This window comes from Antedon mediterranea, chromosome 1 (assembly GCF_964355755.1).
Source record: "Antedon mediterranea chromosome 1, ecAntMedi1.1, whole genome shotgun sequence".
Classification (NCBI taxonomy): Eukaryota; Metazoa; Echinodermata; class Crinoidea; order Comatulida; family Antedonidae; genus Antedon; species Antedon mediterranea.
The window spans coordinates 33,865,376-33,886,182 of record NC_092670.1 but is presented as its reverse complement, the minus strand read 5'-3'; the positions used below and the strand labels follow the sequence as shown (position 1 = coordinate 33,886,182).

General features: G+C 33.7%; 3 protein-coding genes and 1 long non-coding RNA gene across 4 annotated transcripts; 1 reads left to right on the top strand and 3 right to left on the bottom strand.

Annotated features, from left to right (window-relative positions):
• The first annotated feature begins 6 nt into the window (after positions 1 to 6).
• On the top strand, positions 7 to 6,554 carry LOC140050114 (DNA-directed RNA polymerase III subunit RPC10-like). The gene is made up of 3 exons (XM_072095553.1): positions 7 to 257; positions 558 to 645; positions 4,339 to 6,554. Exons 1-3 carry the CDS (start codon positions 147 to 149, stop codon positions 4,464 to 4,466), a joined length of 327 nt encoding a protein of 108 aa, XP_071951654.1. The 5' UTR covers positions 7 to 146; the 3' UTR covers positions 4,467 to 6,554.
• Positions 6,555 to 6,718: 164 nt separating this feature from the next.
• LOC140048246 (uncharacterized) lies at positions 6,719 to 9,018 on the bottom strand. The gene is made up of 2 exons (XM_072093420.1): positions 8,866 to 9,018; positions 6,719 to 8,580 (listed from the first exon to the last, which is right to left on the bottom strand). Exon 2 carries the CDS (start codon positions 8,513 to 8,515, stop codon positions 7,460 to 7,462), a length of 1,056 nt encoding a protein of 351 aa, XP_071949521.1. The 5' UTR covers positions 8,516 to 8,580; positions 8,866 to 9,018; the 3' UTR covers positions 6,719 to 7,459.
• A 1,505-nt stretch (positions 9,019 to 10,523) lies between these two features.
• LOC140044442 (uncharacterized) lies at positions 10,524 to 14,810 on the bottom strand. Its single transcript, XM_072088956.1, has 6 exons — positions 14,804 to 14,810; positions 14,558 to 14,605; positions 14,207 to 14,254; positions 13,104 to 13,151; positions 12,402 to 12,564; positions 10,524 to 11,989 (listed from the first exon to the last, which is right to left on the bottom strand). Exons 1-6 carry the CDS (start codon positions 14,808 to 14,810, stop codon positions 11,176 to 11,178), a joined length of 1,128 nt encoding a protein of 375 aa, XP_071945057.1. The 3' UTR covers positions 10,524 to 11,175.
• Positions 14,811 to 14,859: 49 nt separating this feature from the next.
• LOC140049454 (uncharacterized) lies at positions 14,860 to 16,430 on the bottom strand. Its single transcript, XR_011845258.1, has 3 exons — positions 16,222 to 16,430; positions 15,340 to 15,387; positions 14,860 to 14,907 (listed from the first exon to the last, which is right to left on the bottom strand). It is a non-coding gene; the product is annotated as an uncharacterized lncRNA (long non-coding RNA).
• Positions 16,431 to 20,807: the final 4,377 nt, after the last annotated feature.

The window sequence follows — 20,807 nt, the reverse complement described above, 5'->3', positions numbered from 1 at the left end:
CATGCATGATTGCACACACGTGTAAACATACAGCTTAAAATTGTACCTACACACGTTAATCCCGCGGCGGCAAACTAATCTGACAGTACGCTAGGAAAGCAGATCTAGGGCCTAGGCTGTGTGGATTTATCCCGACATACATTAAAATGTTTAGGTTTTGTCCTACCTGTGGCAATGTACTTGTCGTAGAAGAAGGTCCTCAATGCTTACGGTTTTCATGTAACACATGTCCTTTTATACAAAATGTTACAAGAAAGGTAAGACAGAAAAAAAGAGTATAAAAAAGAGGATATCTTATCTAGTTAGCCAGGCCTACTGCTAGCCTACTCGCATAGACCTTTAGTTAGCCTATTAGTTAGATTTGTATATCACTATCGGCGGTGCCCGGTGAATACCAATGTCTGTGACTAATACCTGACTCATACATGGTACAGCTCAGAGAACTCACTCGTTGAAAAGAAAACATTCTGTTAAAATTGATTGCTGAATATTTTAAACAATCACAATAACCACACTAGGCCTAATATACTTAGTCCAATTTTCGTTTTTTTCTTCAGGTTTCTTGTAAAGTTTATCCAAAATTAAAAGAACTAGATGATGTGCTGGGAGGAGCTTCAGCGTGGGAAAACGTGGACTCAACAGCAGGTATATATGGAAGCTGAATAATTTAATGCATTTAATTCTATTTCGTCTTAAACATGACATACCGTAAAACCTAGAAAAGAAGCCCATGGGCTTAAACCTCGAAAAGAAGTTCAAGTTCAAGTTCAAATTTATTCACATAATGCAAACATATACAAAATATAAAAGATACAAGTGGTTGGAAATTAAGTAAAAAATAGTTGCATTATGCCTGGAGAATACCATTTAAACCCCATGGGGCTTTAAGCCTGGATCCACCAGAAAGAATAAAAAAGTTAAAAATAATAATAATAAGCAAAGTGAAGGTACGCTACTGACAGACAGGGACGGACATGTACGACGATACAAACACGACAAGGACGACAGGAAGGACAAACTGAATTTATATGAGTTGCCTAATTAAATTTAATTATAAGTTATTAATATGATCAAAATAATTAATTTACTTTATATTTTGATATTAGATAAGATTTGTAGTTTATTTTTAGAGTATTATTTGTTTTGCTATTAGTTATTGACGGATTAAGAGAGTTCCAGAGTAGGGGACCGGTATGTAGTATAGAGTTAAGTATTTGCTTACTGCTATAGTTTTTGGAAATGTAGTTGTTTGCGTTCCTAGTGTTATATTTGTGTAGTTCGTTATTTTTATTGAAGAAACCGTTGAAAGTGGATGGTAGTTTGTTATTTGAGTACCTAAACATGAAGAGGGCAGTTTGCAATTTATTAATGTCAAAAATGTTTAGGGTATTTAGGGTGTGAAAAAGAGGTTTAGAGTGGGAGGGTATTTTGAGAGAGTGCAAATGCGAAGGGCCTTTTTTTGGAGTTTGAAAAGTTTGTCTATTTTGGTTGTTTCCGTGCTGGTCCATGGACAGAGAGTTCGATGTTTTGAGTTTGTGGCTGCCCATGCAATGTTGCAGTAAGAGAGATGTGGAAGTATTAGAGTATTATATAAAGAAAAAAGGATGTTAGACGGAAGAGTGAATTTAAGTTTATTTAGTATGCCAATAGTTCTTGAAATTTTGTTTGATATGTTATTAATATGGAGATTCCAGTTCAGTTTATTATCAATAATTACACCAAGAAAATGGGTGTGGTCGACTGGTTTGATGGGTATATTATCGATATAGATATTTGTATTTGTAGCATTATTGTTTTTATTTCCGGAAAAGTGAATGTAATTTGTTTTGCTGATGTTTAGTGAAAGCTTGTTGATTTTAAACCAGTTTGAAACGTTTCGGATTTCTCGGTTGAAAGTTTGAATTAAAGTGTTAGGATCTGGGCTGGAGAGAAAGATATTAGTGTCATCTGCAAATAGAACATAAGAGAAATAGTTTGAGGCATAAATCAGATCATTTATGTAGATTAGGAAGAGAAGGGGACCAAGAATAGAACCTTGAGGAACGCCACATTTAACAGGAAGGATGTCAGAGGAGTGAGAATTAAAAGAAGTGAATTGCATTCTGTCTTGAAGGTAGTTAGTAATTAGGGATAAAGAAATTCCACGGATGCCATAGTGGTTAAGTTTAGATAAGAGGATTGAATGGTCAATAGTGTCAAAAGCTTTGGATAGGTCGAGGAATAGGCCAATGGTGTGATGTTTATTTGATAGTGCGACAGAAATTTTATTTTGGATGTCAAGAAGTGCGAGATCAGTGGAGTGTTGTAAGCGGAAGCCATACTGGTTGTTTTGAAGAATGTTATGGGTAGAGAAGAAATGATAAAGTCTGTCATAGATAATGCGTTCTAGTATTTTAGAAAAGCAAGCCCATCTCGAAAAGAAGCCCCTCTCTACAGTTTGCAAAAGTACTCTCGAAAAGAAGCCCATCTCGAAATTAAGCCCCCTGGGCTTCTTTTCAAGATAGTATGGGCTTCTTTTCGAGATAGACTACTATAATATTAAGAATACATAGGTTTATTAACTGAACGTCAAAGGAACAGAAATAAACAATACAAACACGCGATGAAGAGTTACTGTAGTAGTAGGATAATTTAATGCCAGATACTTGTGATGCAGACTGATGATAATAATTAATATGTATGATCGCGTTTATCATACATTTATTTTACAGTTTATTGTCGTCAAAATGGTGCTTTGATCGCATCTTGTATCTTTTTCTTGTCTGCTTTGTATTGTAATAATAATTGATGATTATGTGATGGGTAAGATATGCGCAAGCGATAGGTGAATTCTTATAACAAAGTGGGTTGGCAATGCCTGGTCCATGATGAACACAAATCCATCGCTGCAAATTCGGTCGTTCAGAAAGTGTGAGATAAATGTAGCCCTTGATGGTTCTGAAAACAAAGAAGTATATGAGATGCCATCATCAACAGACGACACTCTTGAATATTCCATTGTGGATGATGACAACGATGATAACGAAATGATTGTATTTGACGGTGAATCATAGGACTTTTTTTTGCTTTTTATATTGTTTTTTAATTGGTATATTAAACATAATTTCATGGTTGAAAAAAGGTATCAAAAGTCATATATTATTGTAGTAGAAATTCCCAAAATTTACAGCATTCATTTCGAAAAGAAGCCCCCTCTACAGTTTGCAAAAGTAATCTCGAAAAGAAGCCCATCTCGAAAAAAATCCCATCTCGAAAAGAAGCCCACCCCAGAGCACTAAAAAAAGAATAAGCCCATGGGCTTCTTTTCGAGGTTTTACGGTATGCAGCAATAGAGTTATGATTATTGTTAGGGTATAAAAGGCTATAATAATAGTGTAATATAATTAGTGTTTGATAATTATTATTATTAATGTAAAATGAATCTTGTTAATTGCTACTGCAGTACTGTACTATACAGAAATAGTTTCTTGTTGTGCCATTTTAATAATAGCATAGACAGTGATACTGGCAAGTGAAGATATTTTGCCACTTGCTATAAAATCAATTATTACAGTATTAAATAACGATGACACATTTCTATTGCAAATAAAAATTGCCAGTTAGTAATTACGATAATTCTGCTTTGAAAGATCGCCTCTTCACAATGTTTCCCATACTATTGATAAATAAGAAATGAATTTTTTTTATAGCGACATTGACTTAATTATTTTTTTTACATTTTATAAATTAAGGGAAGTAAAAACTTTACTTCATTTAATTCTAAACAGATCAATTTTGTTTGAGAAAGAATTTACGAAAAGAGAAACTTTATTATAAGGTCCCATTTTTAGAAATGGCCTTTGTAACTTTCTTTTGGTGTAACTATCGTATGAAGAATATTTGATCTCTTAGTCTTAATGTATGATACAATAATGCTCTGCGCCATATACTTAAAGTCTCTTAGAGGTAGTAGTGCCAGTGCAATGTTTATTGAACATAGTGTCTCTTCCTTTAATAAGTATTGTACATGCGGAAATCTACCTATGGTTTCATGCAACGTATGTTGAATAGTGGTAACATCCTTGTTGCTTGTGTTTGCAAAGATGCTCCATAACACTTCAAAATGTATTGTAGATGGAGAAGCATTCTATATACTTAAGTTTAGAGTTAACGATTTTTCTTTTTCTGTTTATATAAGTTTATTAACATGGATGATATTTCCGAAATAAAAGAAATTGAATTGAAAGGAGTCGAGCTTAGCTTATAATGAAGGAATAAATGTAAAGTAGATTTTTACTAAATTAAATTTAAGAAAAACATATTTTAATACAATTATTATATTTTTCTTCTTTACTGTAGAAAAATGTCCAAAATGTGAACATCCTCGTGCCTTTTTTATGCAAATTCAGACAAGATCAGCTGATGAACCAATGACGACATTTTATAAATGTTGCAGCAATGAATGTGGACATAGATGGAGAGATTGAAATTTCCTTTCGGATTTTACCATATTGTGGATATTACCAAGTTGTGGTAGTGTTGCAATTTTGTGGACCTACCATTGTGGAAGTGTTACAGTATTGTGAAAGTTTTTCACCATGCCTGATTTGAAGAATCATGGTTTAGCAATATTCTGCAATATTATACTTTTCTAATTTGTGTTTTTAAAAAACAGTGTCTTGGAAAATTGCTATTCCGGCCATACAGTATAGTAGATTGAAATCAAAATTTGGATCATACAGTACTACGCGTATTGTTGTTGGAATTTGGCATTTTGACCATTGTACGATACCGTTGTTATAATTTGGCATTTTGACAATACTACGATACTGTCATTGGTTTTTTTACTGCACTACAAGCCTGTCATTCGTTCGGGATTTTGTCAATTCTACGAGACGGCCATTTCGACCATACCGCATGTCATTGCTATTGGCTTTTCGACAATTACTAAGATGTTTTTTTGTTGGAAATCAACCAAACTAACTAAACAGTACTGTTGCTGAAAAACGGAATTTCAACAATTACAGTGTTGCTGGAAACCCACATTTCATACAGTATACTGTACTTTTTTTGGAGATCAGCATTTTAACCAGTACTACGGTACTGTTAACTATTGGAAACTTGTATTTCAGCCATACAGTATGGTACTGGTTTTTGGAAAAAAGATTTTGAATTCATTACCGAAGTACTGTTGTTGGGTCAGCATTTCGACCATGGATACTAAGTACTTTAATATGAAATCGGCATTGCAATCATTTATAACACTTCTGTACGGTACTGTTTTTGGAAACCGAAATTTCAACCATACAGTACTATGGTACTGTTGTTGGAAACGGGAATTTCAACCATTCAGTACTAAGTGTACTGTTGTTGGAAACCGGAATTTCAACCATACAGTACTAATTGTACTGTTGTTGGAAACCGGAATTTCAACCATACAGTACTACGGTACTGTTGTTGGTTACTGGAATTTCAACTAAACAGTATATGGTACTGTCTTTGGAAATCGGCATTTTAACCATCCAGTCTTACAGTAGGCCTGTTGTTGGAAGCAGCATTTTGACTATCATTACCGTACTAAGGTACTGTTGTCGAATTTTTATCATACTACAACACTGTCATTTGGAATACAAACTGCAAAAGTGTCATTGGAAATTAGCATTTTTACCATAAGTATTGTCCTTCATCATCATAAATTTGGAATTGGCCACTTTTTACTCTACATGGTAAAGTGTTGTTGGAAACCAGTCCACTGTATTTTTAGTAACTTCCTACCTGTATGACACTGATTAAAAATTTAAATTGTTAACCACTATAATTTATTGAATTCTTGTTAACCTGTACTAAGACTTCTTGATTGGACATCAGCATTTTGACCAGGTACTGCTTACTGCAGATTGAAATTAGCATTTTTACCATACAGTACTACGGCAGCCTAATTGGAAATCAACACATTGACCATAGTACTGCCATTGGAAAAGGCATGTTGCTGATACTGTACAAACAATATGAATGTCATTGTGAGTCACCATTTTGACCAGACAATAAACTTTCAGAGAACTTTACTTTGTAGTGGAGCTGTAGCGTGGTGGTTAATGTGCTTGCCTTCCAATCCCAAGGTCCGGGGTTCAGTCCTGACCTATTGTCGAGGTTCAATCTTGACCTAGCCAGGGTTGTAACTCATGACTCTTTCAACTCCACTCCCTAACCCTCAAATGAGACTTAGTTTATAAGCACGGTAAATTATGAAAATGGTTTATCCATCCTGTAATTTGCGAGTTTGTGCTCGCTGTTGGATGAAATAAAAAAAATATCTTGCTATAAAACACATCACAACACATTTTTGTACCTACTACAATACTGATACTATAGTTGCGTAACGTTAGTACAGTACCCTGTTATACTAAATGTTTTTGAAAAATAGTTATGAAGCTGAAGCAGTTTTTCCACATACAGTAGGTCTACATTGTAGCAGCAGTGTAAACCACATTACTGCATACACGTATTATCTAGGAAAACGTAATTTCAGCAAAGATAGATTAAACTTTCTTCTGCTCATTGATATACGTTTTGCTTTACCAAATAGTTTGTATTACACATATTAAGTACAGTGACATTGAAATAAAACATCGACATTGTTGATATATTTAAATTACAATTTATTTTCACCCTTCTGATTTTATATAATAATACGAAAACTAATAAATTATATTGATATTACTAGTAATGAAAATAATTGTTGGAGTTATTTGTAGTTTGTTGTGATCGACGTTGTGCAGGTAGTGCCATTGGTGTTGAATACCATTTTCGATGATCTCCTACTGCTGTGCTCTTTTCGGCTTTGATGTGATGTTGTTGGCGATGTTTAATTAAATCTTCTTCGTTTCGTAAGACTCTGATTTCGATGTTGTGTTGCCGGTGTGGTTTTGTTTAATTCTGTTGATGTTGGCGTGGTTTTATGATGATGTTGTATGCTGCTGTTAGGACGTTTCGATTGTCAATGAGTTGTTGTTGATTGGTAATGTATTGTTCTTTTTTTTATGTCGGTGTTTCGCGTGTTTACTTCTACTGGTATTGTTTGGCTTTCCTGATGTGATGATTGCAACGTTGTCTGCTTTGTATGTATATTTATTATTTCGTTGTCACCGTTAAGCTTGGTTCCCACTAGAACGTAACGCAAGGACGTAAACGCAACGCAAGCGTTTTAACCAATGACAAGCGAAGTTATAGACAGTTAGCAATCACAAGCGAATAAGCCATCGATTGTGATTGGTCAATTTCACTTGCGTTGCGTTACGTCCCTGTGTTGCGTCGCTAGTGGGAACCACGCTTAAAGGGCAATACATATTGCCTTTAGCATTATGATGTTTTGCTTAGCTTATAGTTTTACGTAGTATTGTATTTCCAAGAACTATTGTTTTTTTTTTCAATTGTCTTAATATGATCACGTTACTACTGTAAATATTCTCGTACGTTGTCATCATGCCGAATCATAATTCGTTGTCTTATGTTCTATATCTAAATTAGGATAATTTCCATTTGTAGTGCTGCTAGATACATTATTCGTCTGACTAACTGTTTCAATAAATTCATCATCTGATTGGTTATTTCTGGCAATTAAGCAGTCTTCTAACCAATCCTCTACTCGCTTTCTTTCAACAGTTGGCATTCTATAAATTATATTATATGGCTTATAATTTCCTTTATCGTCTGAACTTCTCCTACGATTTTGTAAATGTGTAGAACAATCTAATCTTTGATTTATATCATCATTTGTATTTCTATGCAACGTAGTTGATTTGATGTTTGTAGGGTCGGTTTGTTCGGTAAAATCGTGTTTTGGTGTTGGCTTATTTGCTGCTGTGTTGGGAGGAACAGTGTCTGGCAAGTGGTCGGCTTGTAAAGATAAATGAAATCTCCGAAATTCCTCTTTCTTATCTATTGGTCCAAGCAGTTTCTTTCCAGTTTCTTCCCGTCTTTTTGTCAGTACAATAGGACGACTTTCTAAAACATTATTACCTGATATTTTTCCGTCTGTACTATCATTATGTAAACTACCCGAGCGTTTCCGATTTATCGGAGCTAATTTACGGTGTGTTTTTGGTATTGGAAGTGTACGCTTAGGAAATTGTGGAAGATCAAAAGTCGATGCGTGTTGATGTTGCATGTCTGATAACGTCGGTAAAGATCGACTTGATAGTTCAAGACTCGTAGCAATTTGGAGTGGTTGCTGTTCATTACTGTTCTTTTCAAGTAATTCACCAAGATAGACAGCCTCTGAGTTTATCTTACTGGAATGAATGGACGGTAATACCGTTGGTTCTGTCATGTTGCGACGAAGTTTGCGTTCTTTACGCGTTGATGATGTGATTGTCAACGCGTTGTCTATCTTGTCAGCTTTCATTGTTTGTCGGTTCATTTTGTCGGGAATATGTCCTTTCTGTGAGGTATGGTGACAATCAATCTTGCCTATTAAAGGTCCACCGACTTTGGTTTGTAAAGTATAGATCCATTTGTTCATTGTTTCAATACGCATTGAACAGTAAATAGGTCTTCTGTTTTAGTATTCATCTAAAGATTGGTGTTTAGTACGGCCACTTTCTAAAAGAAAAAAAAACATGTACAGTAATATACACACGGATAGGTAGACCTATATTAATGTCAAGAGTGACCGCGTTTAAACGGTAAGCTCAGAAAAGTGTTACCTTTCCAGGATGTTACATTATTTGCTATTAGATTAGTTCTGTACACTTTATTACACATTTTATTAAGAAAGAGTAAAATTGAAATACAATTCGCTTAAAGGAAGTGCTGCTGTTCCTGTAGTAGTAAGAACTACGTTATTTAGTTTTTACAGTAGTCAGATGTATTGCGTTAATTACGTACCTTGTGATTATTGTTATATACAGTACTGTATATCCAAGTTCGTCGAATGATTTCGAATTTAGCTGTTGCTAACCTTCTACTGTACTTCGTATAACGTATAATACGTTATTCCATGGTTTAATACTTTAAGCTACCATACAAACCAATGGTATATTTCTGTTGTAAAAGAAAGAATACATTAGGACAAAATATTAACAGAGCGTGTCCGTTTCAACTAAACATATATTGTTCCGGATTTGGTTGCTATGGATGAAGGTCTATGAATTGATGCAAAACGTTTTATTATAATAATTTACTAGTTGGTTTCCTCATATGGAATATTACAAGTAACGTACTATTGCACCTGTAATATGTGTTTAAAGCGGAAACCGATTCAGCTGCTTTCTTCACTGCATGTACAATACGTCAATATCACCATCGCGATTCATGTCAATCTTACACGGGCTGTTGCGAAGATCCAACATTTTACTTAGATAAACCGAATAATCGCACTGCTATCATAACCTAAATATTCGTAATAAGGCATAATACAATTGTAATATATTAACACAGTTGATAGCGTTCCATAATAGTCTAACAAACGGTTGATCAGTTTCCATCCATAAATTACTGTAGCTGGTACCGAATTTCAATAAAAAAAAATTCGATGTTTCCCCCTTAAATTTTATTTACCGACTTGTGGCATGTCCCAAAATATTGAGAAATTTACCATTGAATATTTAGCTAAATTTCCTTACCTTGTTACGATCATCACAGTTTATCCCGAACAAAACCTTGACTTAACATATTAATTTCTAATCCTAAATTAACATGTATATTTGGTTTTCTAGCGAACTAGTTGATTTAATTGTAATGCAGTGACGGAGTGTATTCAACTATACATGACAAGATACGCTTACGTGACAAATTATATCGTTCGTCCTACATTTTGGTACCGTATTGCTAAATACACTTTGTTTCATGTGGTGCGTTTACAGTTTAAATACACAGTGTTTTCCGCTCAGTTTATGGCAGCACGATCTGTCTTTATCCCGCCTCTTTATAACCAGGGATTTTAACAAACATGTGAATGAGAGAAGTTGCCATAGCAACATGAGACGCCTTAGAACAATCTCATAGTCGCTTGTCGTTGTCCCTCTGGAGACCTTGAATACACATTGTATTGTTAATAATGTTTAATCTGAGTTATATCTCCGCACATTTCAATGCAAAGAATTATGTTTATATATGGATTTTTTTTAAATATGACGTACGACTTGACACAACTGAATCACTGAATAGTTGCTATTCTAAAAAGTCAGACACCCGATAGGAGTAACTTGAAGTACTTCACTTTTCTAAGTGTTTTATTTTACAAGTGGTTATTGATATAGGCCTAAGTGGTGATTATATAAAGTACAAGACTACTGGATTTCTTCAGCATTGGGCTTATACTAAGGGCGTATCGGCATAAGACGATGCACTGCTATATGAAGAAATGATTGTATAACCATTACATTGATTCAATTAAACATTCGTAGGTCTATGTGCCGTTCCTGTTCATTTTCTATAGTTCCGTAAATATTTGTTTTGAGTTGTGTCATTATTTACATATACATCTCAGTGTCACAGATGGGTATGTTTCTATCTAATAAATTTGAATTTAGAGTTAAGTTTTTTTAATGTGATCATCACGCTGTAACAGGCTTATCACTTCCCATTTCTCGTGGTCTTTTAAGCTATTTGCCCATATTCACGTGAGTGCCATATTGAACGTTCAATTTCAGAAGATAATGTTAATAATTCCGGGAGGTTCCACATACTTTCTGGTGAGCCAGGAAGTCTCTATGCTAATAATTACGGGATGTTCCACATACTTTCTGGTGAGACAGGGAGTCTATATCATTATGTAAAAGGTTCTTTGGTATTGCACAGCTTTACTAAAAAACTTTGTAGAGGGCGCCTACACCATCATTCTGAAAACATACCATAAAACAACAGTATACAATGTTGAATTTGCAAAAATGTTTTTTTATTATTATCAACCCGGGCATTAGGCCTATTAATATTAATAAGCTTAAGTAAATTTCAAAGTACAGTAGCTTAATATACAATTAATTATTTTGTATAATACGTTTACAGTATTGTATTATTTCTTATATGATTTTTATTTAGGTTATCGACGACAAATAATTAATGAAATTTTGTTTCGTTGATTGTATTATTCCGTTAACGTTTATGTAAATAAGTTAATTGATTTTGAATTTAGGTTCAGTAGAAAATGAATCATTTTAGGTGAATAGTTATCTGTAATATTGAGAGGAATTTGCTTTATGCCTTATGGTTGATCGATATGTACTTGATGCCGTCGGCTTCATTATGGCACATCAGATCATCCCCACCATCTCCATTCACATCTGAAACTAACACATCATTGCCAGATGTACACCAGTTTTGTTTACGGGTCCAGCTTTTAGTTGATGAAAACGAACCGTTGTACAGAGAGAATGCTATCCAGTAAGGACCATTTGTGTCGCTGCACATGATGTCGTCGCGGTTATCTTTATTGAAATCTCCAATGCTGAGCTTAGAGTTCGAATGCTTGCACCAACCCATACTTCTGCTCCATGTGGCAGAGGTGAATCCACCAGTCACTGTGGCTACTGCTACATATATGTAGCCATTTGAGTAGTCGTGGCAGAGCATATCAACCCTTCGGTCTCCGTTGAAATCTCCAGTATACACTCTTTGATATGTACCTCTGCACCAACTCATACTTCGTGTATAGCGATATGTTGTAGAGGTAGAAAAATAACCAGTGTATAATGCATAATATATTGCAATGTAACCCGAACTTTGTGTATGGCAAAGAATATCATCCCGACCGTCTGCGTTGAAGTCTCCAATATATACTTTATCAGTAGTGGCCTTGCACCAACTGGGACTATACGCCCACGGGTTAGCAGTGAATACACCCCCGGGTTGTACCAAAGCAACCCAAATCTGACCAGTCTGAGGGCGATGACACAGCATATCAGATCGACCATCGCCGTTGAAATCACCAATGTATAGATCATATCCACTTACGTAACAAAAATTCATCTCTCTTCTCCACGACCTGTCACCATTAAAAGAGCCGTCACAACTAAAAGTAAAAACAAACAATACTGTATAAATAAAAAATCAACAACAATAAAACATAAAATGATCGTTTCAGCAAACTGTTATTGTTATTACTGATAGTTTATATCTATTTTATCTGTATCTAGGCCCTAGATATACATACATTATGGCTGTACATTTTAATGTACTGTACTACATTGCTGCTTTTTACATAACTGATTGTTGACTGTAATAGTTTTGTTGTTACTCTCCTGAATCTATTGTGTATTTCGATATCATACTAGAAGACCTATCCTTCGCCATCGAAGTGTACACTACATTGTTGTACAACACTGATTCAACACTAAATGGGTGGTGCCTTATTTCTCGACCACCAATGGTTTTAAACCCTGTGCTCATTCGACGGTACTTTCTGGCAGATGATTTTTTCTTACCTTGCATAGTATATCTTTTTCGAGCCAGTCTTGGAATTGTGAAACATAAGATCTTCATTGCCATCACCGTCGAAGTCTCCTGTAAACGGTTTGTGTTCAGGTCCTACGCAGAATCCCATCTCCAGTGTGAAAGTTGTACCAAGGAATACATCACTGGCAGAAACTGTGAATTATACGATTACATTCAGGTACATTCATTTTGATTTACACTTACTTCTCCATGCTCCACTATTACTTCAGAGTAGAGTTTGTATTGTAATCATGATTTTTTTAAATGAGACTGTAGACTATTGTTATATTGTAATTTCATGTATTGTCCACACCACCTGTGTGCAATTCAGTTCAGTTAGGCTGTGTGCAATTCAGTTCAGTTAGGTTGTGTGCAATTCAGTTCAGTTAGGCTGTGTGCATTTCAGTTCAGTTAGGCTGTGTGCAATTCAGTTCAGTTAGGCTGTGTGCAATTCAGTTCAATTAGGCTGTGTGCAATTCACAGTTAAGCTGTGTGCAATTCACAGTTAGGCTGTGTGCAATTCAGTTCAGTTAGGCTGTGTGCAATCCAGTTCAGTTAGGCTGCAAGCCACAGGTTAGTCCCCACATTAACATTTATACATTTTTAAGGTATTACTTGTTGCTCAACCATTACATCATATTCATAATATACTGTATAATACGGACTTTGACAATTTAAATTTAACGACCTACCTGATTTTGTAGAAATACTTGTTTCGGTTAGTTCTTCTATTTCAGTTTCTGGAATAATGAAATGTTGATATAATAAGTTTTGATAATATATAAATAATAACAAGACATTCAGGATGTAAATTCGCTATATTGGGAATTTAGAGGGCTAGCCGTGGTGTACCATACAAATTATTGTTTTTTTTTAAATCTGTTTTGTTTGTTTTCTTTGTATGGTATCGGGTATCGAAAAAAATAAAATGACAATTCCATCTTTTTGCAAGATTTTACTATATGTTGGTTACCCCTGGACGCAACACAAAACGTCGTATGTTCAAGTAACTTGACCAATCACATGACTGTAGTTTATGTGATGATCTGTCGCTTGTGATTGGTCAAATGTCTTGCGTTGCGTCCTACAGCAGTGGAAGCCAATCTAATCGAAAGCAAAGAGTTCACGTTTTATGTGAGTATGTGAGTTTTTAATAAACTCAAACTATATTTGCATTTAATTTTGGTAGCAAACAAATTTAACTAGATTTAATTCGTCACTATGACGAATTATAGGTTATATGCATTGATTTAAATAAAGATAATTGATTTGTAAAAGATATATTGATTGATTGATTTTCTCAGAATCTTTAATTATTTATAATATATGATAGGATCTTGCTAACGCAAATACAATAGCCGGAACCACAATCCGATCAAAGATCCCTCTGCGTATAATGTCATAAACCACGTTTGTTACATAATAATAAAGACATAAGTTAAATATGACCTGACATTTATGAGTACCAAATTTTGTTTAATTGTGATTCATGCTTGTGAAGATATAATTACAAACGTGATTTCGTTAAATCGCGCGTAGACCGCGTAATTTTTGATTGCGCACCATGAAAACATAACCACATCGATTCCTGGCCATAAGGAATATACTCTGAAAAATTGACTATAGCTAGATGAAACTGATATCAAGATAATTGACGGGCAAAATAGTGCCAAGGAAAGAATAAATAAATAAATAAATAAATATCCTGACAGAATCAAGAGGTTATATGCATGATAATACATATAACCTAATTAATGAGGGAGAGGAGAGGAGTAATTTTACATTTATTGTTTACCTTCTTTGGTAGAAGTACTTTTTTTGGCCGGTTCTTCTTTCTCATTCGCTAAAAAAAACATTTAAATAACAGAATATTAATTAAACAATCTTTGAACTTGCTCTTTACATACAGGTGGCAGTTGTTGATGTTTTATTGATTTCCACAAATAATACATAATATATTTCTTTATAAATAATTAATTAGGCTAAGTATAAATGTGGATGGTGGTAAAAAATAATAAAAATAGACTTTATGGAGAGACCACCATTTACAAAATAGAAAAAACATTAGGCCTACATTGAGGTTATAGTACAATAATTAATTGGAAAAATAAATAAAACATTTGTGAATCTAATTTCTATTATTTACCTGCTTTTGTTGAAATACTTTTTTCGGCTTTTTCTTCTGGTTGACTCTCTGAAACAATTGAAAAAATGACAAATTTATAACAAATAAAACCAATATTTTTGCCTATGACTCCAGTATTTTTTAAAAATATGTTTGATATTAGGCATACAGTCTACAAATCTGCTCTTATTTTGTTTTTCATAGTGCTTGTATATATTGTGGTAACTAATTGTTGGTAAGGAATAATGAATAGTCCTAATAATGCACGAGGCATTGTTTACAATAATAAAAAATCAAAAAAATCATCAACTTATTATTAGTACCTGTTTTTACTGAAATGCTTTTTTCTGCTGTTTTTTCTTGCCCACTTTCTGAAATAAATAAATAAACATTAGGATTGACACATTTGTCCATATATATTTCAAATAGGACATTTAACTAAAATGATTACGGTATCGAATAAAGCTAATTGTTATTGCCGTGAAAACAATGACTGTATGAACGTAGGAGGTCTACATGAATAGTATCTCCCGATTGCCATTGAACAGAACTCCATTTTGAATACTTTATACATTGTATATCGGATTGAACTGGTTCTACCAAGGCAGAGTTTACGTGGAGAGTTTTAAATGGCAACATTTCCTTTATCCGGTTTTATGTACAACGTTTTCACCATAATTACATGAATACATCTGTTTCCACTAAGCCATATATATTTTTTTGGAGACCCGATTGATAAACAAATGCTTTTAGAAAATAAGTATAGTAACAAGTGTACATTCTAAAATGTCTTATGTGTTTACCTGTTTTGGTGGCAGCACTTTTTTCGGCAGGGTGCTTTGCCACACTCGCTGAAATAAGTAATAAAGTGTATTATTATTATTATTATTAACAAAACGTAATAGAAATTGAATTTACAAAAAAGATATTAAAGATGAATTGTACCGTAAAAACATGGAAAATGAAGATTAATAAAACATATTTTGAATATGCTATTTTGCAGTTTTAATAAAGTTAATCAGAAAGATTAAGATTTTCAATAGAAAAAAAAATTATGAAAGCACTTGGCAAAAGATATCAGGGAAAACTATACTCGGGCTCACTACTTGATATTTCGGTCCATGTTAAAATATTTAATTTAATATCTCATATAATGGAAGATACTGTTGTAAGTCATATTTTAATATAATAAGCTTTATTGTGACACGTCCAATATATCAATTTTTCTGAAAATTAATAGGCATGTTATGTAAGTATATACCAACCAACCCACACACAGTCAGGACGATAAATTAAACAGCGTGAACGCCATCGTGTTAACAAACAAAGCAATTACTATTTATTATTTGGCGAAATTCTAAAAAAAATCGTAATCGTAATGGTTTCACTTGTAATAACACAAAATAAACGATTAAATTCAAGCAAAACCTTTTAACTTCCAGTCAATTTGACTATTTTTGGCCGGCTTTAAATTACGGAATGAATAAATAACGGAAATCAATTTAGAGCAAAAAGTATCAAGACATGAAATGAGATTATCCTGCAGATGTGTTGGCGCAGAACCAACAACTAAAACTAGAGTGGATATGTTGTAGATAATACACTGTTCAATTCTAAGCCCATGAAGTCAAATACGCCCTTGTAATATTATATTGTTGCATTATGGAATGCGGATAAATTCTTACCTGCTCCAGATGTATGCAGAGTGTATATCAGACAGAGAAGCAACACTAACTTTGTTGAGAGATTCATCTTGTAGAGCAATGTTACAGCTTCTGAACCAGATCCAGAAATGACATTGTATCGTTTTGGAACCGTTTATATGTTACTCACGGATTCTGTTGAATTGATTAAGAAGATGTTAACGTTGATAAGACGTCATTTATGATCACACATCCGGAGTTCTTCATTCAATTTATACAGATAAATAATGATAAAAGACAAACACTCATAAAGAAGGGGAAAACCAAATACCATGCCTGACAACATACCCTTTAATATATGGGAGAGATAACGGCAAAAATTATATTACTACTAATATGCTTATATAGTGTAGGCCTATTATGAAGTAAATGAATAATAAAAATGTTCTAGGTGAACAGTTCGTGCACATATGCCGAAAGTACCAATAACCAATGAAATTACCCAGCAGCAACATTGCACTGGGCGACTTCGGCTATCTTCTGTCTGCGTAGGCATTTTCTAAACAATGATTTGAATAATGATAATGGATCAAATATTAAAGGTCTAATTGACGGATACTACATAATGCAACGTAAAAGGGGTTTTACCCATGATAGGAACAGATAATGTTAACAGATAATAGATAGAAAAATTACCTCCAAATTGAAAGCGGACACAAGTAGTGTCCGAAATGATTGGTTCTTAAAATAGCACGATTGCCAATGGATGACCCGCCGGTGTTGTACTGGTTAAATATACCACACATAGAAAAAAATAGATAAATAAGATGACAACATCTTCAAAGGTAAATTTTTTGTAGTAAAACAATAATATACTAAATAAATTAAATAGATATTAAATAAGTAACAATGTTCCTGGCACGCCAACGTAGGGCAAATAACTTACCGATTACTGATAAATTAATTAAGTATTTACATTTATGCAGTTCCTTGGGGGCTAGAATTTAACACTATTTTCATCTGTGTAGAGGTATGAACTTCGGGGGATATTGAGAGTGGGGAAAACACCTGTCAAATAAATGAAATGTATATCTCTGTAGCAATATAAATATTATATTATACTGTTTAATACACAAATCGTCTTGGCGTAATAAACGGGACAAATGTATAACACTTGCGGTTGAATGGCCTTACAATCAGAACAATTCTAGAAAGAAAGTTATATTTTCTGCTTATATTTTTGATAAAACGAAAGAACACATTTTTAAATGTTAACTTCTCATAACCGATACACCAGATCATGTCATATATATACTTTTATACAAATTCCAAAACAATAGGATTCCGTTATCTTCAAAAGACCTTTAAAAGGATGTTCTGATAACTTTTAAGATTATAGAACTTCTAATGTTTGATTTGGTTGATCGGTTGATCTTCTAATGTTTGATTTGGTCGATGAAAAAACAACATATTAATGTTTTTTTTTCATCCACGTCATTATAATAATATAATCATATATTATTTATACAGATAAAGAATGTAGCGTGACTTGCTGTTGCTACCTAGTGTTTACACATGTCAATGACCTTATACCTTTATGATTTTATTTACACACCGCTTGTTACCAGTCTAGGTAGGGTAAAATCACTGATAATTATTCTGTCTTCTATTTCTCTACTCATAGAACCCAAAGACATGTATGTGTTATGGAATTAGACTTTGAATCACAAAATATTTACCTTCGTCGACATTTTCGTCAGTTTTTTGTTATAGTATTATCACCAAAACACAGATGTAATTTTATTCTAATACCTTTTAGTTCTTATTGGACGAACAACCTTTCTTAATAGTACTGACGCGAGTCGACTAACTTTGTCTTTAGAAAATGCTAATAAAGTTATGAAAACCTTTCAATTTCAAAAACATTGAAAAATGATGATGTATTATTTCCTTCTAGAACGTTGTCATATGATAATGGCTGTTTGAATGTTATGATTCTTATTCTTACTCAACATGCACCTAATTCAGGTTCTGTTAATTCTCTCAATTATCTCATCATCTCTAAAAAACACTCTCAGTTTGAATTCTTTGATATGCTAACTATGCCGTTGCTGTTTATGCCTCTCCCATTGTCTGAATTTCATCTCGCCTTTAAATACCACTTAGGCCTATAACATTGCTTCATTTTTGTATACTATATACGATATTGAGTAAATAGTATATTTTACATATATAGGTATTTTTCCAGTTAAAGACTACTTTTGGAACAGTATTGCTTAAAGATATTGTCCTCCTGAACAATATTTGTTTCCCATTTATGCCATTTTAATGTCACATAATAGTTATTCACTTTGACAAAAATTAGATGTAATTTAAAAGCAAAAAAAAAAAAAAAATAAAAATGGCTGCCAGCCAATGCTTTTTTGTTGTTGAATTTAACCGTTTATTTCGTCAGTGAAACCATTATTTTTGTTTCATTTTTTTTTTCTATGGAAGTGATTAACTCGGTAAAAACAACAAAATGGCTTTATTCAAAGTCTGATTTTTCAGACTTTATAATTCTCTCAACTAACCAGGTTATAACTGAGGTAGGTATTTTGAGATAGAAATTTTCATAACGGTTTTTCTAGACCAGTTTTTGACGAGGAATCAGAGTATGTTAGGTAAATGGGCCGTAAACTGAGAACTTTTGCGTGAAAGCGCTTTTTTAAATGGCTGCCAAAATTAATTAATTAATAGATTATTAATATAATATTCAGTATTGTTTTGTTTCTGAAATATCTTGAGTATTAATTACACTACATATATATAATAATTATTAGGACAGAATTTATAAACCTATATTTTCAATTTAAATTTAAGATTATGCTATCAAAATAATGTTGTAACGTGCCTTTTTCGATAGGTTTAAGAATTAACCGTTATTTCAAATTTAATGGTCTATTATTGAATATTTAATGTTATATCGACACTGGAGTGACCCACACGCTTGTTAAGTTATATTACCCACCGTATTTGGTTTATTATTTGCCAAGTATAAGCGATGGCAGTTTTGTTTGGCCATTTGCAGGCAAACAGCCACCCGGTAATAGAAAGTATCGATATAATGATGGTATGCTTTTACAAGCTGATTCCTAACTTCCGGTGTTCATGCTTAGTTAATAAACCGGGCACGTCCCTACACACTAAACGTCAAATCCACTATTATATATATATATATATATATATATATATATATATTATATAGAAACCGTGTAATTAATAATAAAGATGCCTGTCTTTAGTTGTTGGAGGGATTATAATCAGAGACCAAAACTACTAAAAACCACTAAAATCTGAGTTCCAAAAGTGGTCTTTTGATTCGAGGGACACCTGTGTAGTACCAAGGCAATATGACAACAGGGCACGTTTCGCCAAGCTAGGAACTCGTAAAAGTTATCTGGTCTGGTTGCGACAAATACAAGCATTACTGTACCATGTACATATTCTCCGCATCGCGCGCTTAAAGCTTGGTGGTTCCCACTAGAACGTAACGCAAGGACGTAAACGCAACGTAAGCGTTTTAACCAATGGCAAGCGAAGTTATAGACAGTAGTTAGCAATCAAAAGCGAATAAGCCATCGCTTGTGATTGGTCAATTCACTTGCGTTGCGTTATGTCCTTGCGTTGCTTCGCTAGTGGGAATCACGCTTTAGGGGTGTGGAACTGTCGTGTCGTGGCCACATACAAACCCTTTGATTTTAGGAGGTCAGCATCCTGTTGTTAAATTGCCCCGGTAGTACTACAGTATAACGTAACCGTCCCTGAATGAACTCACGTTGACATTTTATTATCGCCAATCAAATAATTGTATTTGATTATGGGTAGTGACGTGTACATACTGTTATATTATGGAACCGTGCCTACTTAATGTAGATAAAAAATATAATATAAAGTCAACAACATGTTAGTGTAAAGTGTTAGCACGTCATATAGGTGAACGGTTCTCTAAAAACATAATTGTGCTATATTGGATTATGCTGATAATCACGACACACACATACTTCACACTTTTATTCGAATTATTCGAATTATTACTGTATTACTGGCTAGGGTTATTATTGTTATGGAAGAAATTTAGATAAAGTTTTGGGAGGTGGAAACTACTTCAATTTAATTTTTTTGAAATAATTTTTAAATGATGGGGCTATAATTCTTTATGAAATTTCATTGCTGAGAAAATTATATATTTTGAGAACCAGTGACTGAAAATTTACGTTCCATTTTGTGGAAAACACCTATACGCACTGTACCTATAAGTTGTAGAAAAAAATGTTTGTTTCAAGAACACAAAAAATAAATCAGGTGATAAGATAAGAAGCATTGTGAACGAAAGGAAGACCAATAAAAGCATAGCTCGTAACAGATGGTCACCTAAGAAAAAACAATATAAAAAGTAAAGTTTGGAAAAGTTGTTCCAGATTTTGTTGGTATAACTGTTAGGAAGGGTCACTAACATATGCTAATTTTGCACCATTTAAATAGAATTGTTGTGTTGTTACAGTAATCTACTGTGTCGGACCAACAGAGACCAGTATATTCCTTGGGGAGGACGAATGTAATCTTCTGACATTAAATCTAAAACAATG

Excerpts from the sequence above, each read along its gene's own strand:
- LOC140048246 (XM_072093420.1), bottom strand. The coding sequence starts at position 8,515 with ATGCGTATTGAAACAATGAACAAATGGATCTATACTTTACAAACCAAA.
- LOC140044442 (XM_072088956.1), bottom strand. Across the intron at positions 14,255-14,557 it reads AAGTATTTCAACAAAAGCAG|CGAATGAGAAAGAAGAACCG; the intron begins GTAAATAATAGA and ends TGTTTTTTTTAG. Across the intron at positions 12,565-13,103 it reads AAGTATTTCTACAAAATCAG|TTTCTGCCAGTGATGTATTC; the intron begins GTAGGTCGTTAA and ends TATAATTCACAG.
- LOC140050114 (XM_072095553.1), top strand. The coding sequence starts at position 147 with ATGTTTAGGTTTTGTCCTACCTGTGGCAATGTACTTGTCGTAGAAGAA. Across the intron at positions 258-557 it reads TACAAAATGTTACAAGAAAG|GTTTCTTGTAAAGTTTATCC; the intron begins GTAAGACAGAAA and ends TTTTTTCTTCAG. Across the intron at positions 646-4,338 it reads AAACGTGGACTCAACAGCAG|AAAAATGTCCAAAATGTGAA; the intron begins GTATATATGGAA and ends TCTTTACTGTAG.